We start from the raw sequence: 25783 nt of genomic DNA, 5'->3' as shown, positions 1-25783 counted from the left end.
ATGGTTAAAGTCTTAATTCATCACAGGCTAATAATATATTCAAATTTCAAAATATGTACGGCAAAAAATTGCTTCTGAAAAAGTGGAGAGGTTTTGAATGGGACATACCCTGTACATCACCATGTGAATTCATCGAACGGCGAAAATTATATATAAGTGGGTAGAAAATATATTAAATGACATTTTATTATGTAAAAAATGATAATAAAATTTAGTGCTAGTATTGAAGTTTGATATTTGATGTGAATTGATCCTAATTCTCTCCGTCCATATATATAAATATTAGAAAATCAAAGTTATAACTTGTTAATATATTTTCTTAAAAGTAAGTATAGGTTAGTATTTGTGATTGTAATGTATATACAAGTCATTGCTTGCTCAATTCTATAAGAAATTATGTATACACATGAAGTTCTACTTGCGTGAGTGAAGGGGAGCCATTGAAGATGTAAAAGAAAAGGCAGAGAATAAAGAATGATTGAAAACGATGACAATGATGGGTTGAAAGAAGTTTGCTACTAATCTTGTTAAGGAATTGAGTAAGCAATGACTTTTATTTTGGCTGACTAAATAGCCTTTACTAAACAGGAGTGAAAATGAGTTGAAAGCAAATTGATAATGAAAAGAAAAATATAAAAAATTAAACCTATTTGATTTAAGAAACAACTGTTTCATTCATATATTTCTTTTATAAATAATTATAAAATATCATGTATGTATTTAAAGTCTCATACATGAAAAATAATTAAAATAATAATTTTATTATAGATGATTATTAAATCAAGGTTACAGGAAAAAAAATATCTTCATTATTATAGATATAAATTTGATCACCTTAATTGTTAGAAAATGTTATTTTAAATTTTAGTATATTCATATCATTGATATTTATTATTTTTTTAATTATAAAAAATGATTAATATTTATTAATTATATGCTTATTATATAGTTTTGAAATATTATAGGATTGATACATGTATATGGATTATCTCACCTTATTATTTTATAATTATTTGAGTTTTTAAGCAATGATACTCCTCTTACTCTTTATAGATAATTGTTACTATGGTTCAAAAACTTTACATGTAACTTTGTTAATTTTTACTCAACCACAAAAAAAATAATGTATTTTCATAATATAAATTTTTAATGTATTTTTAAGTTCCTCTTTAGAGTCAAATAACAAACCAACATATAATGGATCTTCTTGAACCATGAAATTGATTTATTTAAATTTCTTACTTTCATTTCTTGATCTGAATGTTCCCAATTAATATACTTGTAATGTATACTTACATTCTAGAAAATAATTACACCTTCACATGCATTAAAACTTTATTAGTATTCATAATTACTTATTTCATAAATATCTCAATCATTAACAATATCTCTCATACTTTATTATGATAAATTTAAGTTTGAATCAAAATCACTATCTAAGTCAGTGTTAGACAAATTGTCTGATAGAATATGTCTTTCATCAACATCCTCATCAATCTTCTCATCTTCATATTCATATTCATCTTCACTTATTTCAAATTACAATGACTTAGTAAATATTCTTTCTTCTAACAAAAAGTTTAAATAAAAATTATTGTAATCAATGTAATTATACCTTTTGTAACTGTTATATTCACTATTTTGATATTATTAACAAATTACATTGATAAATTTAATTCCAACATATGTGAGACAATTCTTAAACACTCACCAAATGCAACATTTAGATATAACTCAATAACAGTCATAATATTTTATTGTTGAAATGCACTAATCATACAATTGATGTCTTCATTGTTACATATATCTAATGTAGTGTATTATCTATCACTTAAATCAATAAAAAAAAAACATAAAATGAATTTAGATATAATGTGATTATGACAAAGATTCAATTTTTCATCATTTTTTCTTTTCAAAACCTCAAAACTTATCTCTCTTTATATCTTTATCATTTTTTTTTCCTTCAAATTTCACACATTCGTTTCCTTGAAATATTCTTCCATTATAATATACAATAATAACAATTTTATTCATCTTGCATTTGTAAAATAAATCCTAAAAATATTATTCATCATTTCTAATTTACTTAACTAATATAATACAAATCCAATAAATTAATTAATATAGTCTAGTTTAACTAATACAAATACAAACTATTTCACTTTTACAAAATTATTTTAAAGATAAATTAATTTAACACTAGCTAACAATATAATAACATTTCAATTCATATTTTCATCTCCTCAATTTATTAAAATTAAACTAAACATTGATATACAAATTTACTTAACATATTATTATTCATATTTTAAAAAACAAGCTAATTAAAAAATATAATTTATTTGAAATGCATATAATAATTAAACTAATTCAAATAAAATAAACTAAAAAATTAACAACATATAAAATTAAACTTATTCACATTATTCTAACTAACAAACATATAATAATTAATGCAAATCATTACTAACCTAATAAATTCTCTCAAATTTTTCTAAATAATCTTTCAAATACTACATATTATTATCCGTAAATCAATCTCAATCACTATTTATGTATAGTTTTTTTTTAATAATAGAGTGTAGGGACATTACTTTATCTAGAAGTAAAAATGTATGCCATTATTTAAATAAGTTTTGTTTACGTAGTCTACAAATTTTTTAAGATCTTGACATATGGCACAACTCTATTATTTTTTGTCCCTTCTAGATACAAAATTAGTAGAATTGTGTCACATGTTTTAATTGCAAAAGTTCAGTCTCTATAGGAGATCAAACTTGTCTCTGTCTTACATGGATCACATATATATTTTATCATTGCATTAGATGAAACTTTATTACTTTCTAACAAGTGTCATCTTCATAGAGTTTCATCTTCTACCAGAGATGAAATTTATAAGAATGAATAAAAAAAAATTTTGAACATTAAAATACAAAACTTAGGATGATGTGACAAAAAAAGGTTTAGACAAAAAATAGTTTAAATTTTTTTTTATTCTATTTTAATGATTAGGTTTTAAAAAAATATTTAAAAAAACAATAATCTAAGTGTTGAAGACACTTTGTTTGTTTTAATGTTAATTTTGTGTGAATTAATGGTGATCATTTCTTTTCATTGCATGCTATAATATTTATCTTGTGAGTAAAAATTGTAGTTTATAAGATGATTGTGAAAGTGTTATTGATACATATGTTGGTGATTGTGTTTTAAAAAAATGGACACAAATTTCTTTGCAATTTTGATTCAGCTGATTTATTCATGCCTTTGATATTGATTAAGATGAAGAAGAAAAATAAAAAAGTAAAAAGAATCATTTTGTATTTAAAAAAATATAGAGTTTTTTGTATTAAAAAGATTATAATATAATTAGTTGTAAATAAATATAGAAATTTTTTACTCTAATTTGTAACAGGAATATTAAATGTCCCTTCAAATTTATACCATTAGAGCAAGCACCTTAACAATATATTAAAGTTATATTTTCATAACTTTTAAAAAGATAAACTTTGCATGCATGCACACACATGTATAAATTAGTTAAACTTTTTATTGGTTTATGGTGAGTGCATTATAGATATAAATGTTGATTTTTCTTATTTTTATAGAACGAATGAATCTTAATTTTTAAATAATATTTTTAAAAATTATCTTAGATAAAAGAATTTTAAGGTGTTAATTAATATTCTCACTATGTCTCGTAACTTTTTATAAATTGCACGTTTATTTTTAACTTAATTTTATATTTAAAAATTTTATATTTATAAACTTTAAAAAATTAATAATCTTAAATATAACATTGTTTAGTATTGAAAACTAAAATATATTTTTTAAATGGAAGAAACATAAAATGTATTTCAAAAAAAATTATTTTAATAAAATTTGTATAGCTAATGAAAAAGTTACTATTTATTAACGTGTAACTCAAATACTAGACAATTTAATAAGTGATGAAGTTGATTTAGATGTGCTAATCATTAGTGGGGAACATTTTTATACATATATTTAAAATTATACTATCATATTATTCAATAAATTTTAAAAAATAATTATAGTCATAATTGAACTTATTAAATGTAACATTGACATAATATATTTTTATTATTAATTAAAATAAGCAAAAGAGTGGAGAGAAAGAAAGAAAGGAGGCACGACATATGGAGGGCGGTGAGAAAAGAAGAAATGGTCCAACGCCGTACTGAGATGGGACCCACAATAAGTTGATAATTGATAAGGGCGTGAATATAGATGCCATTACTTATCTTAAGTCTCTCAACTATTCACTTATGACATCACTGCATACGCCTCTTTATGTAAAGCAGAATCATCCCTCTAGCATTCTCACACTTCGCTTACATCGTCTTTACAACACTAATTACAAAATTAATACATATTTATTCTTTATTAACGAGCACTGATTAGTATAGTTTTATTATTAATTAGATTAACGTATTTTCAAAGTAAACCTTGCGGTGAAGTGCGTCCCTCGTGGCCAAATTCATGTGACTTAACGTTCAAGTAAAATAAGTCCTACGTCCAATTATAAATTACATGAAAATAAAAACTCGGTCCACTCTCTTCAAAAAAATTTAGTTCTTTAAAATAGTACTACTTAGTGTGATATTCGTGAATTAAAAAAATATTTTATATTTTTTAAAATTAATTATTATGATTCATCTATTATTTTAAAAATAAAAAAATATTATTTTTTTAACTAAATAGTTAATCTCATTATTTATGTTACGTGTAAAAGAAGTATCAAACACTCTCATTTAGAAAAGATATCATAAATTTTATCTTTTAAAATATTTATCAAATGGATATTTTATTTTAGATTGAATTATGTACTAAAAAGTTGTGCTTCTAAAAGAAGTGTCTTAAGTAATAAATTTTCGCTCGAGAACTAACGGATTTATTTATTTCTTTTGTTGTTGAAAACTTAATTTATTAAACAGAGTTTATAAAAAACAGAACACTGGGCAGCTCACGCTGGCATCGATTACTTGTCGCACGGAACTTGATATAAAGGAAAACGACAAGCCCAAAAGCTCCATCTTTCTCTGCATAATTCGTGGTTAAAGGCTAAAGCCAAATTTTACATCATCTTGTTATTGGCACCAATTTTCCCATCACATTTTGTCTTTTGCGCTAAACACTCTTGGTCAATGTGTCAGTGTGCTTGAAAGTTCAAAGTTGATTTTATGACTTCTGAAAAATGAAAACTTCAATTTTAGTTTCAATAATACTTTAGTTTGATTGATTTGTATTGGTTTATATCTAAATACGAACATATTCATTTTAAAAAATAGCAACTAGGAAACTGGGGATTAATTGACATATTCTAAGAATCTTAAGAAGAAAACTAATAATTATTTCTAAAAATTGGTGAACGACGACACGCCAGGTATAATCTGTTTGATAAATTATTCTTTTCTTAAAAAATGATGTAAAAGTTTGGACTAACAAAATTCAACACCATAATAATAACCATTTAAATGTCAATTAGAAGACCATCTAATTTAATAATAAGAATCCCCCTAATAAAATCTCAATCCCCTGTTTATTTTCTCAATTAGTTTGCCCTTTGTTTTTCTCATACGGCCATGATAAAAATAACGGAAATCAAAAGATTCAAAACCACAAAATAAGAAAAATGAAGATTAAAGCGTTTGCATGCATTCAAAATTTTATTCTATATATACAAAAACGACAACATCGATAGCTTCGATTCAAACTCCTCTTCATGTTAGAAGGAGTTCGAGTCTCCAGATTTCCCCTCGCTCACCTTCTTTATACACGAGAGAAAATCATCAACTCACACCTAAACTCTCAGATTCCTTAAACCAAGGAAGAAAAAGGAAAATTTATTTATTTTTTTTAGAAAAAAGGAGAATTTACAGGACATGCTCTGTTTCCTTCCTCTGCCTCAAACAGTAGACCTTATTGACACACTAGAGAGAAAACAAGAGGCAAAATTAGCTACAAGCAAGTAGCTTAAGTCAAGTCTCTCTCTAACTTCCATTGCATTGAAACTCTCATAACCTCAAATTCAAGTCAAATCAACGGTGTCAGCGGCACTCAAGATCCAAGGGTGTCCTGCAAAAACAACCAATCAACATCAGAATCCATCAACAAACTCCCAACACAGTAATTACTTAAAAAATTGAAAGAAGAAACATAGAACATACTCAAGGCTTGTTCAGCAGAGAATCTTCTGGAAGCGTCCCTGCAAATCATTTTCCTCAAGAGATCCTTAGCAGAAGGAGAAACAGACCTAAAGATCCTAGAAGGAAACCTAAGGTTACCCCTGACAACAGCCTCAAAAATCTCAGCAGCAGAGTCACCATAAAAAGGAGGAATCCCACTCAACATTATGTACAAAATAACACCGCAACTCCAAACATCAACTTTCTCATCATACTCTCTCCCCAACAGAACCTCCGGCGCCACGTAATACGGCGTCCCCACCACCCCGCTCATGTTCCTCCCGTCGCCGAACCACTCCGCGGAACCGAAGTCGGCGAGTTTAAGGTTGTCGTTGGAATCGAAGAGAATGTTGTCGGGCTTGATGTCGCGGTGCGCGACGCCAAGGCGGTGGCAGTGGGCGACGGCGAGGAGGAGGTGTTTGACGAGGGAAGCGGCTTGGGGTTCGGGTAATGGATTGTGAGCGACGATGCGGTCGAAGAGTGTGAGGGGTTGGCAAAGCTCAACGACGATGGCGAGGTTGTGGTCGTCCTCGAAGAAATCGAAGATTTGGAGGACGTTGGGGTGAGGAGAGAGAAGAGAGAGGTATTTGGGTTCGTTCTGAAGGCACTGACGATCGGTGGAATCGGAGAGAAGGGACTTGTGGATGAGTTTGCAAGCGAAGGGTTCGTTCGAGTTTGGGTGGAAGCAGCGGTAGATGGTGCCGAAGCGACCGCGACCGATCTCTTCCTCTTCGCAAACTTGGTACTGCGTTTTAAGGGCTTCACACATTCTTTCTTTCTTTCTTTCTTTGTTTCTTGCTCTTTGATTTGGTGTTTGTTACTCTGATTTTATAGACAGAGAAAGAAAGGTACCCAATGTGCTTCCATGGAATATTCTTTGGGTCGATACCATCCCTCTCACTGTTAACCATTCCACGTTTCACACTCACTTATCGGGACTGCTTATATTATACTCATGTTTTGTTACGCATCAACCCTAGAATAACATGAATTGTTCTTATAAATTTTCTTTATTCAAATAGCATAATTCAATTCAATTTTTATTTTTACTTTATACTTTAAAATGTTGTATTAATTATTAAAATAAGTAGTGTAGATAGAATAATAATTAAAATAGTGTAATGTTATAAAAAAAAAGTTGTTAAGATAAATTATTTGTTTCAAACATCAAATTATCTTGAGATATTAAATTTAATAAATTTCTTTTCTTCTTCTCCAAGTTTGAATCTCTTTTCTTTTCTCTCAAGTTGTCATGCTGTTGTTTATTCGATTATTTATTTTAGGAAAAGGAGGATTCTTTTCGTGCCTTTTTTCTTGGAAGCTGAAGATGAGGAGTAAAAGAAACGGAATAAGGAAAGGCTATATCCTTAGAATATACCAGGAAAGCCAAGCAACGCAATTTCTTTAATGATCCCAAATTCGCAATACGTTTTTGGGTGCCAACGAGAAGCTCGTTTGTCAAGGGAACCACATGCTAGCATTGGTCTCTAGATTATTTTCATGCATAAATAGTGTATCAAGGACATGTTCACGATCATCCCCTTAAGTTGGGTAAAATAATTGAGTTCACCTTTATGGCCTTCGCTTACGAACAGACAACCTACCATCTCAAACCATTTAGTACATGATACCACCTTTTAAACCATTTTGTGTGTTTCCTTAACATATTTTAGTATTATTATAAAGAAGAGTTAAGAATACACTTTTTTTAATGGACTTTTAATTATTGATTAAAATTTATTATAGTGAATTGTTAAATTAAGTATGAGGTCCATATAATTTTTATATCTTTTAATAAATTTTAATCAATGTAACTAAAAATGTATTAGAAAGAGTTATTCTTTTTAAAAGATTTTTTAAATCATCTTAGAAGTATGAGATACAGTCTAATAAAAAGAAACATTGATAACATTTATTCTTCAAGTTATGATGGTGAACTTCATTCCCTAAAAATAAGGGAATGGAGTTCTCTCGGATATATAAACTAGGAAACAAGCTGTCCACAAAAATAAAAATGAATTTGAAAAAGTAAGGAGGGATATTTTCTTTCAAATAAACAAATTGATGATTGGTGGGGTACTCGGCTAGTGTTCGCCCCACTATCGCAATTTTTTGGCCTTTGGGGTCTATTCTTTTTTTTTTTCAAACTAAAATAAACAAAAGCTATTGCGTTGGGGTCCAAAGTAAAATAACGATAAGGATATGTAGCCGAAAAGAAAATAACTGCTTAAAAGAAGATTAGGATTATTTTCTTTTCTTAAATGACTTGCCGGACAGTGTAAGGTACAAGGCCAGGACAGTCACTTCGGAGATTGGAATGAAGAGTACCAATAGTAAGACGTTGCATGCCTTTATGCAATGCGGCCAGCCCAAGTTTCCCTTTTCTACGCCGAGATAGGAGAGCAAGAAGTCATTTTTTCTTGTTCTTCTTTATAGGTCAATAAAGAAGCTAAACGATAGCATAATATGAACGGCACCAAAGGGCTGTTTTTGAGCTAATATTTCAACATGAAATCCACTCAAAACGAGTGAGAAGGCCTGCACTTGATCGTAGAATTTTAAGTTTGATTTCTTTTACCAAATTGATATTCATTTTATTCAATAATTTTCAAATTAGGAGTACAACCAGATGCACTTGTATAAGTTCAAATTATGACTCAAATGAGTCGCAGAAGGGTGCATCCATCTAATCAACTTATTAATAAGATATTAAGATTTTGCCTGATATAAATGTAGATCCCTCTTAAAAGAGTCCGATTAAAATTGCCATGTCGCTGACTTCTTAGTGTTCGATTGTTTTACTATTAAAAATTTAATCCTCATACTTTCTAATTAAAATATATAATTAAAATTAATTTGACAAACACTCCAATTATGTTTAAACATTTCAAGACTAATTTCTCAAAATTCAGTGGCTTAATTAGTCTTAAAATTTCACAGATCTTCTACTTGGTCCATCATATTTTTCAAACAAAATTTCCATAAAATGTTTATTACAAGGTGATCCTTTTCGTTAAAAATTTTTATTTGATCCCTTTATTATTTAATGTTATTTTAAATGACCAAATTAAAAAAATTACAATATATACAAAGGCCAAATTAAAAAATCCGGGATACTTTAAAGAATCAAATAAATAATTTCATAATATTAAATCAAATTAGAAACAAAATTTACAAGAGGACCATTTGATTAAAAAAAAAACATTATTAAAGCACACATTTAGAAAAAGCTGGCTCTTACTCTCCTTTAAACCCCATCCGGAGTTGATATTCGTATAGGTTAGACAGCAATGACATGGGAGAGCATTGAAGCTTTCTTTAAGAAAAATATCAGACAATCGTTGGACTGATTAAAAGAAACATATGTTCAATGTACAGAGCCACTGAATCGTATATATAACCCCGCCCCCCTCCGCCAAAAAAAAAAACATTGAATAGAAAGTGTTATTATAATGCTGCATATATGTTGAAAGATAAATCTAAATGTCCAGAAAAAAAAAATGTGACAGTTTTATATGTCTAGCACTACTCTTTTAATTCTTCAATTCCTAGAAAAAATAAATTTCAGCAAAGACAGCAACCAAAGGCACAGATGACAAAACAAATGTACTCTCCGACAGATCCGGGGCAAAGGGGCAAAAGGGACTCGGTCATTGAAGCAAACTACTAAAAGATCCAAAGGTGAAAATTCTTGCTATTTATGATCCTTAATAACTTAGGGCCCCCCAAATAACAACATACTGAATGATGTAAATATAATTCAACCTGGCTAATCAATTCTCAGCAAACGACCTCACTTTGCATGGATATCGGTACAAGGTAACATAACTTCCATGATAACGGCTCCAATGCTGTGACCAGCAAATCTTAATCTTGTAGCTTGCCCATCAAAGACACATTTTCATAGCTAAGAATTTCCTAGTCTTTGAAGCTAAGTTGGCATAATCCGATTTAAAAGCTGATCCTGAGTCCAGTGTCTCTGAATAATGGCCCGTCCATCAGTTATGGAGCATTAATTTCTTTTCATCCCTGTACTAAAATATATATGTGCAAAATAAGGGAAATTTAGAAGTGTGTCACAGATAACTGAATATTTTTAAAAGTGAACAAAAGGCAGGAACAGACACTACACTGAACAAAAACCTTAATTCATCTTTCAAATAGCATAGAACACTCAGAAGAAAGTCACATTTCAAAAACACTTGCCTAAAATTTCTCAGAAGGGAGCCTCTAGTGATTCATCCCACACTTCTGCACTTCCATTAGAAGCATCTTCTACATCTTCTTCCATTGAAAGCCTAATATATTCTCTGTGAGCAAATCGATCCCATTCTGTCAATGTTGGATTCTCACGTTCCTATTCACACAAGATATGCATACCAATTACCAAGGAAGTCACCAATAGTAGTCAAGCACGCTATCTTAATAGTGCAATAATTTTTATCAAATATTTCATGCACCTGACGAATTAAAAATGGGTCGCGAGTTTCAAAGGCCATGAACTTATTTAGATTGAACAGGATGTTGAAAATACTTCCAGAAAGTTTACCACCTTTCAGGTCACGCAGAGTTATATGGCTCTCATTCTGCAGAGTGAAGAATTTTTAATTAATTAAAAACTAAAAATGTCAGATACTAAATCAACATGAAATCAATCAAAGATAAAGAGGATATGAACAAGGGGAACACTAAGTTTGGGATATGCCATATTGCAGGACAAAACACAATTTACAAACTGCTCACTAGATCTGTACTCACTTTTCCAGTTATTTTTAACAACACAGTGAAAGAAGATTAAACAATCAGCAAAAAAGATGAAAAGGCAAACCTTGGGTTTAATCATGTCTATTATCTGGCACAATATGTCCTCAAAAAGCACAGGCTCTTGAGCCATGCACTCCATCCGATGCAACTGCTCCTCATAAAAAAATTGCAGCTCATTCCTTGTCAGAATTCCATTTCCATCCAAATCTATGCACTTGAACCTAACAGTGACATTTTCACGTCAGCTCATATGCTGATGATCTAAAAATTCAGAAAACAAGTAAAGCACACTTTCAAATATCCCACATTTACCAAGCAGCAGTCTTTTTGGTGAAGTAAGATAATGCAGAGGGAAGTGACAATGTAAAGCATTTCATTTTCACTCTTTTATACTTAGTACAAAGGATGGAAAGCATTTCAACTCCCCAGTTCTAGATTGAAAAAACACAGACAGAAAAGTGAAAAAGGTGCATCTCCTCATCAGTTATTCTTCAACTTTTCCACACAACGCAGCCCAAATTTTCAGTCAGTTCAGTTAATGCTGTCCTATTTTCTGATGTACCAAGCATCCTTTAGTAAATCTCTCTAGTATTCTAAAACTTGTTGAGTGATACGATACTCTACCAACATAGAATGCGGCTACACAAAAGCTTATGTTAGAAAATATGAAAATATCTTATCCTATCTTATCATATATTAGATAAGCCTTCAGGGTTAGTTTCTCTGTTTCCTTATTATCTCTTATTAATTACCATATTTCCTTATAATGTTTTGTTTCCCTAGTTAGTTAAAATTATAATTAGCATAAATAAAGTTAGTGCTCTAGGTTTTATGATCAATACACTGTAATACATCTCATTTAATATCAATTTAGTGTTTCAATCTCTTTTATCTCTGTTCTTTTATACCGAAAACCCTATAATTTGAATTATACAATAACACATCCATGCTCTGAAGGACACAAAGGTTACATGGTGCACAATGGACTGGATCAATATTATGTCGTTTAGAACTGTTCTCTTTTGCAATTTGCCTTTGATTACATACATAACATCCCAGACTTCCAGTAACAGATGACAAAATCAACAGATAAAGATTTATAACTACGGACCAAGCTGTCAAGCATATGCATTTGCACAGTACAAAATCAAATCAAATAAAGCATGCCTCAAACATGCCTAATTTAACAATGCAGCATCCTTGTATTTTCAACTGCATGGCAACTAATATGATAACTCCTTCCAAAAAAAGAAACTAACAAATGAAGTGGATAATGAATGAGAAACAAATACCAATACTCAAGACTTGGTTCGGATGATTTATCCTCTTCTGACAATATGAAATAAACAAAATCTTCATATCCCATCTTTCCCTCAACCTTACTGGTAAACTTTCTAGGGACCTGAGATATGAAGCAAGTTAAAATTTGCAACTTCAATAAATGATCTGATAAATCACATAAACAAGTGGATGGAAAGTGAACCAAACACTTCGTGTGTTACAAAGATAAGTGGTTTAGGGTCTGTGGCTTAAGTCTGAAATGGTTAAATCTCAAAAGACAGAAGCAGCTTGTAATCCAGACAAACCTGAGAAAATATTCTATCAACAATTCGATAGGTAAGTGCATGGTTACCATATCTGATAAGATTTTCTTTGTCTATCAAGAAATCATGATCTGAATCCAGCTCCCAAAACTTGCAGTATATAACATAAAAATGCTCATAAGAGAAGTACCTACAAACAATTATTAGGTGAAGTAAAAACAGTCATTGCATTTTGGTTGAATTTTTGGCTGATAAACAGAGCCGTTGTTTAAGTGAATGATAATGATAGTATATCTACCTCAAAACCTTGTTAATGTCTTCTTCTTCATCGGCGTGATGCATTGCATCAATTATATTTCCTCGCTTCAGCTCCCTTAGGGTGAGACGACCATTTCCAGATCTATTAATGTAATAATAGATTCTGTATATTATAGTTTCAGCTGGCCATGGGTAAAACAAGTTAACAATATTGAATCCAAAACAAAAATGAAGAAATAGTACGCCTGAAACAAGACCAGTTGAAACCAAACAATGCATAGATTTCAACTTTCAACAATCAACTTTAATGAAGAAGTCCCCTTGCTCGGGTACATGAAGAGTTACTCTATTCATAAAATATAATATACATCAACATGATATTAGCAAAAATAGCAAATAAAAAAATATAGACAGAAAAACATGATCAGGTATTTGTCACATAACTTATTGTTATTGGGTGGTAATTCATTGAAAAATGGGAAAAAATTGGAGAGGGAATAGATGTGATGTATTCCTTTGCTGCAAGGCATTTCTGTCTAAACTAGTAATTGCTATAAACCATAGGCACTATCATACCAGTGAAAGTTATGAAACCAAGATATTCTAAGGAAAGACTAGTTTCAATTGAGCAAGATTGGAGAAGCTTTGTCATGTAACTGTAAACAAATGAAGCATAATTTTGGCCCCATAGATGTAGGGGGCAACATCGTGGCAAAACATAAATGAAAACTCACTAGTTGGAATCATTTTAGTGAGTTAACTTTGCCTATAACCCCATAGCTAGTCCCAAGTCCAGGTAAAAGAGGAGGGTTTTGTTAAGTCTTCAGCAGTTAAAGTAAAAATGGTCGAAAACTTTTATTTGGATCACTTATGACGACATTGTGCTAGCGCTAGGTCATTATCTTGAAGTAACGCACTATATAGCTCGAGTACAATGTTAAATGAGCTAGAACCACTGCATCAGTGCCTAATGTAGTATTAAATGAGCAAGGATTCTCACATTTAGCTTAATAGGAGTAAAGAAATTAGTCAAGGAACCCGTTTCGATTTGGTTAATGGAATATTAGTACTTTGAAAAGCAAGTTGTTAGAAGTGGTAAACAATATGATTCGTAGAAAGATTGACATCATGTGTATTTAAGAAATAAAATGGGTTGAAGATAAGTCTAAGGATCTCAATACTACAAGTTTCAAACTTAATACACAAGAAAAATCAAAGTAAGAAACAGAGTGGGCATAAATGTGGATAATACTTGGAGAAAAAAAAACGTGGAAGAGATTAAAAGAATTGGAAACAAGATCATGTCCTTAAAGTTGTAAGTTGCACAAGACACTATTAATATCATTAGTGCTTATGCTTTACAAGATGGTTCGAAAGCTCTTTTGAAAACAAAGTTTTGATAGAATTCAATGGGTTAATTTAGGATATTCTACAAATCAAAAAGATTTTCAAATTAGGAAGTTCATGATTTTTTTGGTTTTGAAAAGTTAAATGCGGAAGAACAATTTATTCTTGACTTCTCAATAGTTTATGACTTTAAGATTATAAACACTTGTTTTAAGAAGAGAGAACAACACCTTATCACTTTTACAAGTGGAGTCTTAAAGTTGCAAATTGATTTTTCTTTTAAGGAATCTGGATAAAAGAATTTACATAAATTGTAAAGTGATTGTAAGAAAAAGCCTTACTACACAATGTAGGGTCTTAGTCCTTACTTTCATTTTAAGATTGGTAAATAAAGAATTCAACAATTTATTATTTCTAAGAATTAACTAGGGGCTCATTAAAGGTGAAAAACAATTGGACTTTCAAAAGTAGTTAGTAGAAGAGGGTAGCTGGGATACATAAGTTAGTACTAACATCATTTGGGACAAAATGGCTATGAAGGTTAGGAAAGTTGCCTAGAAAATTTTAGGTAATTCTAGAGGTCTTGGACCAAAAGACAAGAAATTGTAGTGGTCGAATGAAAATGTGCATAAGAAGATTAGAGAAAAGAGGATGTTTTTAAAACTTTACATATATGTAACAATGCTAAAAATTGGACAAGATATGAGAATGCAAGAAATGAGAAAAGAAAAACAATGAATGAAACACATTCTAAGGCTTTTGAAGAATTCTATCAAAATCTTGAGACTAAGTATGGTGAAAGAAATATTTACAAGTTTTCCAAAAATAGAAAAATAAAATTTAGAGATTTCGATCAACATTGATGTATTAAGAATAGAGACGGAAAAATTTTGGCTTTAGATCAAGACATCAAAAATAGATATGCGAAATATTTCTATAATTTTTTTAACAATGAACAAAAAGAAAATAGAAATATAGCAGAATTAAAAGTGTAAGCAAATGACCTAAATTTGACATTATTGTTGGATTCAAGTTGGAGAAGTAAAGAAAGCCCTTAAGAAGATGGACAATGGTAAAATGATTGACTCTTATATTATCTCTATTGAAATTGGGGAAAACAAGAACTTAAGTAGCTCAAGAAGCTCTATAATGAGGTTTTAAGATATAAAACTATACTAGATGAATGGAGGAAAAACACTTTGGTCCTTATAGACAAGAAGGATGGTGATATCCAAAATTGTGCAAACTATAGAGGAATTAAACTTATGAATCATACTATGAATTAATGGAAAAAGTTAATTGAGTATAGACTGAGATGAAACTAATATTGCAAAAAATCAATTTGATTTTATACCAAAAAAGTATACAATAGAAACTATATATCTTTTACTAAAAAAGATGAAGAAATATCACTATAAAAAAATGACTTGCATATGATTTTTATTAATTTGAAAAAAGCATATAATCATGTACAAAGAGAAGTGTTATGAAAGGTTTAAAAAAGAATTTGTGTAGCATATAATTGAATTATATAAGAAATGTATAAAGAGGTACCTACACGTGTAAGAACTTTTGAAGGAAAATCTAAAGATTTTCCAACAGAAATAGCTGTATATCGAGACTCCACTTAGAGCCCTTGTTTAATTTAGTTTTAGACGTGTTTAATAGTGATATACAAAAGATTATACCAAAGTGCAAACTTTTTGCTAATAATATAGTGTTGATTGAAAATTCAAAAGAGAAAGTTATTACTAAACTTAAGTTACAGAGAAAAACTTTAAAAGCTATATACATTGTAAGTTTAGAGTGAAATAAGGCAGAGTATATACATTGTAAGTTTAGTAAAATATAAGATAAAAATTATGTGTTGAAAGTTGTAGTTTGATATGATATTATACCTCAAGTTTCTAAACTCAAGTACTTAAGATTAATTTTACAGAATGATAGAGAAATTATTAAAGATATTACTAATAGAATACAAACTAAGTGGTTAAAGAGAAAAATTGAATTAAGAGTTATTTGTAATTGTAAAATACTTATCAAGCTAAGAGAAAAGTTTTATCATACTGCAGTATAACTAACTATCCTATATAATAGTGAATGTTATGCCTAAAAGGAAAAAGAGAAAAATGTGAGAGTAACAAAAATGAGAATGTTAAAATGTATGAGTGGTTGCATGAGAAATGACAAAATAAAAAATGATAGTATATGTAACAATATTGGATTTGTACATATAATGGAAAATATGACTAAAAATATAAGTTAATTTGGTCATATGTAGAGAAAACATTTGGAGGCACAAGTGAAGAAAGTGAATGTGATAGCAAACTGTAGATAAAGCAAGTATATGTTAAAAGAATTAAAAGAAGGGTGGGGGCCTCAGAACCCAACTAACTAGGTGAGATAGAGGTAGTTAGTAAAAGATTGTATATAAAAAGAAATATGACAAGATAGAAGGGACAAAGAGGATGAACATTGTCAGGTTGGGGAGAGTCCAGGGTCTCTCAAATACCGAGTAAACAGTGTAACATTTTTGTCTGTCTCTTGGTCACCTTGATTAGGGGGCATTCTTATGAATAAAATGCAATTTATGGTCTGTTTTTCCATCTGTATTGAACTGGTTCTAACAACTAGTATTAGAACTCTAGTTTCATGGGCATGATTAATGGTGGGAACAAGAATGGAGAGACGGGTAGAAGCCTTGGAAAGGAGCTTATCAGAGTTATGGCAACAAGGAGAAGAAGAAAGTGAGCGACTTTCTTTAATTGAAGCTAGTATACACATCACTGAAAACAGTGTTCAAGAAATCTTGCCGAGGCTAGGAGATATTCAAGAAGGCTTACACCGCAATTCAAATATGGATATGGGAAGTGAAAACAGAGGTGAAGAAGAGTACAGGGCAGAGAAGAATGATCCTTGGAGAAAACTTGAAATCCCAATTTTTGAGGGAGAAGATGCTTATGGTTGGGTTACCAAGATTGAAAGGTATTTCCAGTTACATGGGGTGCTGGAAGGAGAACACATGTCAGCCATCATGGTTGCACTAGAAGGAAGAGCATTAACATGGTTTCAGTGGTGGGAATCTTGTTCTGGAAGGGTATCTTGGGAGCAGTTCCAACAAGCAATAATTTGGTGTTACCAACCCTCAATGATGCAGAATCCATACAAAATCTTGTTAGGGTTAAAACAAGAAAACACTGTACAAGAATATCATGAACAATTTGAGATATATGCAGGGCCTTAAGAATTACTAAACAAGAATATTTGAAGGGTATCTGTCTGAATAGTCTCAAAGAAGAGGTGAGGGCTGATCTAAAGTTACATTGTTTACAAGGTAGTCAAGAGACCCTGGGACTCTCCCCAACCTTACAATGTTCATCCTCCTAGTCCCTTCTCTCGTGTCATATTTCTTTTATATATAATTTTTTACTAACTTCCTCCAACTAATTTAGTTAGATGGGTTCTAAGCCCCCTACCCTTCTTTTAATTCTTTTAACTTGCTTTATCTATGGTTAGCTATTAGAATGACATGACTTTTAGTCCAATAAAAAGGAGACAAAAAAGACTTAGAAAAAGTTATTAAAAGAGAGATTTTATTTAATTATATTTCTAAAAATTTAATATTTGACCGAGTTTAATGACATCGGGTGATCCATGTAGCCAAACTCACCTAGTAGGATAAGGCTTGGTGGTGGTGGTTGTTGAAATCATTTCAGTGAGTTAAGATGAATAAAAAACGGATCCACCACAAAAGTGAGTTGCTAATGTGGGAGAAAGGCACATAGATTAATGTAGAAGTAAGCCATTCAAGAGGACACATCTTTACAAGGGACTGATAGAAAGGCATTTGTGCAGCAGCAGTCAATGCTACGACTTTCAATTGGTGAAGTAGCTAGTTATGAGGATATCATTGAAGCACTGAATAGAGCTCAGAAATGAAAGAAGGCTCTCTCTGCAAGAATCTCTAGAAGCACAAGCAACAAAATTTCTGAGCATTCCCACAACTTGAGGTCAAAAGCCAATTATGCAAAACCATGCATTGCTTTAGCCCTTAGGACCACCCACAATGGAGTTCATTTTTGTTCAACCAGCTCTAGAACAATGAGATGCACCTACAAATCCAATCTCACCGTTCTGTTTATTTTGAATCACTGAGATGCCAAACAAAATTAAGAAAATATGCCCATTTTTCAATATCCTTTATCCCTTTATCTTGAACACAATTTTTTCTATTCAAATAAATTTATGCTTCATATATACATATTCTTACTCATTTACTCCCACTTAATTTAATGCCTGCAGATATCTACTATCATAGAATTAACTTCATATCTACTATCAGGAACTAGGAATGTATCACAAAGATATCATCTCAAGTCATAAAGGGATCACACCCTGGGTACGTCCCTTACAGAAATTGACGATGAGTAAGTGAAACAAAAAATCTCAGTAAAAATGAAGTTATAAGGAACCAAATGCTCGAATAAATTAAACTCATTTGCATCAATCTTCAATTACAAACCATATCTCTCTTGAAACTCAGGTGTGCCCTGCAGGAACTCCAGGCCTGGATGAGTTGCTAAAAGCTCACGAAGTACAGGTTTAAAGTCATCCTGAAATGTATTAGAGTTGCTTTAACATAAGAAAGATGGATATGAATACAATATCAAAGCCAAAGAGAAGCAGGGCCCTAAAAATGATAAAGCATCCTAGAATGAAACTAGAATTGAATAAATGTAATTTTGATAAATACCAGGCCAAAAGCAAATGTACCTTTTTGGAAGAGTAGAAGGAATTTAATGGAAAATAGAGTAGAAAGAAATAAATAGTATTAAAAAAGAAAAGAAAAAAACCTGAGTAAGGTAATTCAGCTGTGGTTGCTTTAAAATTTTGTATACTTGAGTAGCTATATCCATCGTCAACATGTTGCCATTAATCCAATAATCAATAAATGCTGTCCTATAGGAACAATAAATCACAAATTTAGGCATAAAGTATTAGGAAATAATAATTACAAGGCACAAGACCATTCAACAATAGTTGTTTACATCATGGGGAAGGAGAGAATTGAATTAACTGTATTTACTTTATATATATGAGATTTCATCCACTAATTCAACCTGCATAACATCTGGTGCCAAAGCTATATTCAGAAAAGGAAAAAGGATTTGCATAGGTTAAATTGGAGCAGGATGACTACAAACATACTACCCAACTAAAATGGCAATTCGACAAAGATTTCTTGTTAAGGTGCCATGCAAAACAACAGACAACCTCTCAGTCAAACAGTTTATATTTTTTTATGTTTGGCTGCTCCTCCTTCTTTGAGCCTTCGACAGATCAGTGTCAGATGTTACAATATAAGCATCGGTAAAAAGAATAAAAAACCCCTTACTATTAAATAGAAGATTTAGAAAACAAAATATAAGGTCTGCTTGAAAACTAAAACATAGTATTGAAAATGAAATCAATCAGCATTAAAGATATTGAAGCATCAAGAAGGTTGGCTTATGACAATCTTCAAGTGATGTTGGAGGTTTCATCAAGCACACTAAACATGATGCGGGTAACTATGTCACACACAAATCTGGTTGTATATTGAGAAATTAAAAAGATAAAAAAAAGTGGAACAAGCTATAGGGAATAGAATCAATGGATAATGTAGATAACAAGCCAAATTAGGGGTCAGACTTCAAAGCATTCTTTTGCAAAAAATAATGCAATAATCAGGAGCTCAGCCGCCCAATCTTTCTTAAGGACTCACCATTATTCTGATGCTACTCCAGCATCTAGACCTAAAACTTCGAATTGCCCAACACCTCAATTAAGAATCACCATTCATGCACAAAATTTATTTTAAAAACAGCTCTGTCCAGAAAAATAAAGTACACACCTTGTCACAACACCAGTTCCGTCGTCAATCTTTCTGAAAAGAGAAGTGGAAAAAAAAGATGGCAGCTTGCAAACTTCCTTAGTAATTGGTTTGAAGTCTGACAATCCAAGAAAACAGGTAAAGCAATTCTCAGAACTGGCTGTTACAGCTCTGTATTACATTAGAAAGTGAATTTTATACAAATCATCACATCTTGACTTTTGGCAACATTTAAAATAAGTTATTTTTACTCAATTTAAAGAGGGGAGAGTGTGATTACTTAGAAAACTAGAATATGAAACTTATTTAAAATCACTTTTCCCCAGTTGCAACAAACTGGCCCTTCAGGCAATCAGCTACTTATATGTGTGATATCTCACCATGCACCAGCATGCCACCCATATGGTCATAGAACAACCGATCAATTTTAAGCAAGCATTGTTCTTTCAGTTCTTTTGGAGGTGGACGTCCATGTTGAAAGAAGAACTGCAAGTGAGCAAATGTTTACATCATAAACATTAACATAGCAGGAATCAAGAGAGGGAAAAAAGGATAAACACACTAAACAGACCAGGTATAAGAGAAAAGTATCATCAAATAAAATATTAAGAGAATTAGGCAGCAGTTCTTAATAGGATTGATATAAATTATTTGCTGGAAGTTAGTGGGGTTTTGGAGGGCATTGGGTGTCCTACTTTGAAACAACTTCTTATGATTAGGTAACAGACTTTAGCAAAACAAGGTAATAGTTTTGTGGCAATCTGCAATTTATGCAATTCTTTGGTATATGGTTGGAGCCCAATATTCACATATTTTACTTTGGTGTTTTACAAATGGCCATCTCAAGAAAAATTGCCATTTCATATACACAATGCGTGTGACTGGGCAACTTGGCTGTAATTTTTTTTTTCTTCTTATCGAATGTATTTTGCATTTTCTGTTGTGGAGGATATCTTATCCTCCTTTTAGATATACTTTCTTTGACTCTTTTCTAATACATTTTACTATTGAAAAAATAATATCAGACTTGCCTAACCTGAGGTATCACTTCTTTAATGGGCTCGCTGACAACTTTCAAAGGAGAACCCAAATTAGAAGGGCCAGCTCTCTGTTTCACAATGCGAGGGGAACCAGATGTACTTCTAGGCGAAAGAGGTGGTGCAGTGCCAGCAGGAAACATGGAAGGCAGAGAATTACTTGCAGCATTTGGACTAGAGCTATTCCCAGGGACATTCAATGGAACACCTGACTTTGCTTCATTAAGCAATGATGTTACCTATGCAATTAACAAGGGAAACATTAAAAAATATTGCAACCACATGCATGATATTTTGTAGTGTTAAAGGAGAACAACCTAACCATTTCAGAAGACCCAAAAATAAAATACAGTAGGTATAGCCTTGTCAATCATCGTTTAACATATTTCAAGTATCACCAAGATCTTATTTATCTATATTGCTAGGGGTAGATGGGATTTCCCAAAAAAAAAAATTGGCTATGGTAATTCCTTGGAAAAGATGGAGCTATAAAAGATGAAGTTGATTACTACTTAATATGGTGAGGATAGAAGCACACAATCATCCTTGAAAAATCAGAATTCTGAATGTGTAAGCGTGTGGAATGCTATAAAACTCTGCAGTAATCTTTAATTACATGAGCTTTGAAGCCTAAGTGACAACACCAATCCCTATTGGTAACACTGCAATGACTTAAACACTTCAACGTAATGCAATAATTATTAATCTTTTACTATCTAAACAATCATTGCCTGGTAACCAGAGCTACTATCTCACCCATTTCAGCACCACCAGTGGCTTCAAATCACTACATTCTTCGTGCACATATACATAAACACAACAAGAAAGAAGGGGGAAAAAAAATCTAACGACGAGAATAAAAGAAGGCTATATAGACTCTTCAAAATTCGCAATGTAGTAATGTGGAGATTCCAAAATGGAATGAAGCCTACCACTCGATTACTTTCGGGAAGCGACAACCACTGGTCGAAGAGCTTCTCGATGAAAGCGATGTTAGACTTGAGGGCCAAAGCGGAAAACTCTGACAGCTGCAACAATTCGACGTCCAACGACGCCGTATCAGTGATGACCTCCATGTTTATCTAAACCAATTCCGTTCCCTTATCTCTCATTCACAAACCAAATCACTTAGCACAGAGATCAACACGAATCCTGATTTTAATTTTTCTTTTTCCTTTAAAAAAAGAGCGGAGCAAGTTGAATTTCAACGCCTCCAAATCGGAACCACGTAGAACAATCGGAAATGCGGTTGAGGAATTCAGATAGCGAGTTACGGATTCAGCAGGAACCCTAGATCTTCTGGAATTATAATTTAGAATCAATCAATTAGTAACCTATAATATGTACGGTGATGACGATCTGATGAAGGAAGTGGAATGGATAGAGAGTGAAGGAAAATGAGAGAAAACTGTTCAGAGATCCACGCGATTTTGGAGGGAGAAGAAATTATTATGCTGAAAATAACTAAAAAGTGAGAGAAAGAGAATGCGATTTGTTGCTCGTATTTTATTTTGCATTAAAATGGCAGCGAGAAAGAAAAAAGAGGGTTAGGCAAGGTGACCTTTAAAAGTTGACACGTGTTTGTCGTATGGAAAATATGGTTTTCCGAATTCAATTATGAGTCTCACATGCTGGATGATACTACTATTCAGCTAAGTCAAGCAAAAAAAAAAGTCAACACTTCCGTTGTTCTCTTTTTTATGCATTTTCTTAACGGAAATAACTTAATAAACAAATAAACTTTACCATACACTTCAATGACTTCGTGCACTCTAGAAAATATAAATTAAAAGTTAAAAAACATATAAGAGAGTGCTCTTTTTTTCTTGATAATTTAAAGTATTTATTTATTTAATTAATAGAGTAATTTAAATTATACATATATAATTTTTTTTAAAAATATTAACTTTAAATTTTGTAAATAAAAAAATGTTAGAATAAATAAGCTCACCATATTATAAATATTTTTATATTTTATAATTTATACTGTATTTAAAATATATTTATAATAAATTATGAAATTGATAACTCGTGCATTAAAAATTTAAATATATATACTTTATGATACCACTAAGCAATGGACAATACAAAGTTTATAATAAATAATGATATAAAAAGAGTTAAACAACTAATATATATAAAAGAATATTTTTTTATATATATTTTAAACAAAAAATAATATTAATTATATTTTTTATGAATAGAATTTGTCGCAACTGGAGTCACGATGGGACGGCGATGACAAGGAGTCACCATCAAAGTTTATTAAAGAAAACATTGAAAAAAACTTTTAATTAAAATAAAATCTTCGAAACCAAATTTGAGTTCGGAAGTTGTTTACGTGTAAGGAAGGTATTAGCACCTTACGACGTTTGTTAGTTAAAACAGTTACCTTCTAATTAATTGTGCAAAATTTTATTTTAACTTTAAAAATATTTATTTCACTCTAAAAGAAACTAATTAATATTTTTTTTACTATTTTCAAATTTGTTATTATTATTATTATTAGATTTATTTCTAATTTTTACAAATTTTTTGAGAGATTTTAATTTTATTTTTTAAAATGAGGAAATACAATAAAAATTATTTGAATTAAAAGAATGAGTTATTTGTAAAAATATTATTCTTTTTTTTCATTTTTTGTATTAAAGAAATATATAGTAAAAAAATTTATCTTAACACTTTATTTTTTATTTTCTATTTTCTATTTTCTATTTTCTATTTTTAAAATAAATAAAAATTTATTTTTTAATCTTTATAAAAAAAATGTGCTAGAAATTAATCTTAGTTTTAAACAATTTTAAAAATATTTTGAACCTGAAAAAATATTTAAAAAAAAAAATTAGACTTGACAGGTCAAATTTTCGCTCCTACGTATCCTCCGTGTGTAACGTAGGAATCAAAGCTACACGTAATTTTTTTTCGAAAATAATGTTTTAAATAAATTTCAAAGATTTTCTTTCTTTCTTTTTTTTGTGAAAAAAACTTGATTTTTTATTATTATTATCATTTTAAAGTAAATCCACTCCTGCACAGGGTTCAAGTTAGCACACGGCTACTCAATAAACCCTTACAATCCAAGCAACGTTGAAGGTGGATCATCCACTCTATCAAAATTACTTGGCCGTTGCGTGGATTCAAAAGACTCATTTTTTTATAATAATGCAAAATTGATATACCTTTTAATGAGATTTTTACACGCAAAAAAAGAAACAAACGAGAGACATACAGAACAAATAAATAAATATAAGAGCAAACAAAAATGATGAGTAAATAACTCCTATTCAATTTAGGAAATAAGTTTTTCTTTAGGTTAGGATATGTAAAGAAAGTAGGGGTTTTAGAATTTATGAAAAGAAAGAATTTTTAAGATTTGAAAAAATTAAATTTTTATAATTTGCAAAATTGTTAGGGTTGAAAAAAATAGTTTGTTTTAGACCTTGCAATAAAATTGAATGATTTTGGGTTAGAAAAATAAATATTACTTTTAGGGTTTGCAAAAAAAGAATAATTTAGAGTTAGAAAAAATAGTTTGTTTTTAGGGTTTGCCAAAAAAAAAAGGTAATACTAGGAGTTAGAAAAAAAAATTTAATTTTCATGGATTTGGATTTTATTTTTAGGGTTTGACTAAGGGTTTTTAGGTTTACGAAAAAAAAAAGAGTTTATCATTAAAAAAAGGTTGTTAGAGAAAAATTAAATTCTTTAGGATTTTGCAAAAGGAATGATTTTTGGGGTAGAAAAAAAAATTTTTTTTTTACAAAATGAACAAATATTTCATGTTAAAAAAAGTTAGGATTTGCAGAAAGAAAAATTTTAGAGGTAAAAGGAAAATTAAAAATTGTGTAGGTTTATAAGAAAAGAAAAAGTTCTTAGGTTAGATAAACTAAGATTTGTAAGAAGAAAAACTTTTAATACAGACAAAAAAAAAACACATGAAGATATGATGAGTAAAAGAAAAAAGGAACAACAAAAGAAAAAGAAAATAGTAGTTCTTACCGAATGATAAAAAGAAGTGGATTATATTTTTGTTAACTCATTTGTTATGACTCAGAGTTTTTGGGTCGATTTTTCCTTCAAACTTCTAGATATGTTCTTTCCAATTGATCTCTAGGACTATGCTTTAACTCTCAGTTGATTTTTTTTCAACTCTTTCCTTTTTCTCTCTGTTTCTCGAGCTCTCTCTCTTGAATCTTCTCTTTCTCTTCGTTTCCTAAGCTTTTTCTCTGTGCTCTCAAAGTATCTCCGTAAAGAAAATAAAAAGTGTCCACTTCAAAGTCCCCTCCTCTGAAGACCTAAGCTTCCTATTTATAGGCATTTTCTAAAACTTTAGATCCTAATAAAGGCTCCCTTATTTTCCGATGACCAGTAATCAGTTTTTTTTTCTTTTTTATCCATTTTTCTAAAAATCTACTAACTACTTTGACCATTTCTAAATCTAATTTTACATTTAAAAATTAAAAATTTGAATTTAAATTTTAAATTAGTTCTTTTATCTATTTTCTTAACCTCTTAAAAAAGAAATTATTATATTCAATTTTTTATTTTAAAATTTATTTTTGACAAGGACCCGGATAAAATTGGGTATTCACAGTTGCCCCTCTTTAATTATTTTTTTACAAAATAATATGAATAATAAAATTTTTCATATTATTATAGTAAGAAATAAGTAAAGAAGTGAATTAATTTGATCTGTGGTCCTGTGTAACACAAGTATTGTATACGAGCCAAGTTTTGTGAAGGAGAACTAGTCAGGTT

The 25783-nt window shown here is 30.6% G+C and overlaps 2 protein-coding genes across 5 annotated transcripts; both read right to left on the bottom strand.

Moving 5' to 3' along the window:
- Positions 1-2235: 2235 nt before the first annotated feature.
- On the bottom strand, positions 2236-22519 carry LOC113871251 (probable serine/threonine protein phosphatase 2A regulatory subunit B''delta). Of its 4 annotated transcripts, none has more exons than XM_027508225.1 (13): positions 21961-22210; positions 21028-21267; positions 20372-20477; positions 20013-20109; positions 18973-19078; positions 18642-18732; positions 12813-12954; positions 12557-12704; positions 12263-12372; positions 11035-11191; positions 10667-10792; positions 10409-10563; positions 2236-2245 (listed from the first exon to the last, which is right to left on the bottom strand). In XM_027508225.1, the coding sequence occupies exons 1-12, from the start codon at positions 22102-22104 to the stop codon at positions 10423-10425; spliced, it is 1608 nt and encodes a 535-aa protein (XP_027364026.1). In that variant the 5' UTR covers positions 22105-22210; the 3' UTR covers positions 2236-2245; positions 10409-10422. The 4 variants fall into 4 exon arrangements, with proteins under 4 accessions (XP_027364026.1, XP_027364024.1, XP_027364025.1 ...); XM_027508223.1 differs by lacking the exon at positions 2236-2245 and adding an exon at positions 9530-10235 and having other exon boundaries at positions 10413-10563; positions 21961-22519; XM_027508224.1 differs by lacking the exon at positions 2236-2245 and adding an exon at positions 9668-10240 and having other exon boundaries at positions 10413-10563.
- On the bottom strand, positions 5887-7003 carry LOC113871252 (phosphoenolpyruvate carboxylase kinase 1). Its single transcript, XM_027508227.1, has 2 exons — positions 6189-7003; positions 5887-6096 (listed from the first exon to the last, which is right to left on the bottom strand). The coding sequence occupies exons 1-2, from the start codon at positions 6973-6975 to the stop codon at positions 6050-6052; spliced, it is 834 nt and encodes a 277-aa protein (XP_027364028.1). The 5' UTR covers positions 6976-7003; the 3' UTR covers positions 5887-6049.
- Positions 22520-25783: the final 3264 nt, after the last annotated feature.

This window comes from Abrus precatorius, unplaced genomic scaffold (genome assembly GCF_003935025.1).
Source record: "Abrus precatorius isolate BTA unplaced genomic scaffold, Abrus_2018 Scaffold7, whole genome shotgun sequence".
NCBI lineage: Eukaryota > Viridiplantae > Streptophyta > Magnoliopsida > Fabales > Fabaceae > Abrus > Abrus precatorius.
The sequence above is the reverse complement of the archived record's forward strand: the minus strand, read 5'-3'. Positions and strand labels throughout refer to the sequence as shown.

Excerpts from the sequence above, each read along its gene's own strand:
- LOC113871252 (XM_027508227.1), bottom strand. The coding sequence starts at position 6,975 with ATGTGTGAAGCCCTTAAAACGCAGTACCAAGTTTGCGAAGAGGAAGAG. Across the intron at positions 6,097-6,188 it reads CTCTGCTGAACAAGCCTTGA|GACACCCTTGGATCTTGAGT; the intron begins GTATGTTCTATG and ends TTGTTTTTGCAG.
- LOC113871251 (XM_027508223.1), bottom strand. The coding sequence starts at position 22,104 with ATGGAGGTCATCACTGATACGGCGTCGTTGGACGTCGAATTGTTGCAG. Across the intron at positions 12,373-12,556 it reads TTGATAGAATATTTTCTCAG|GTCCCTAGAAAGTTTACCAG; the intron begins GTTTGTCTGGAT and ends TTCATATCTCAG. Across the intron at positions 10,793-11,034 it reads TAGACATGATTAAACCCAAG|AATGAGAGCCATATAACTCT; the intron begins GTTTGCCTTTTC and ends TTCACTCTGCAG.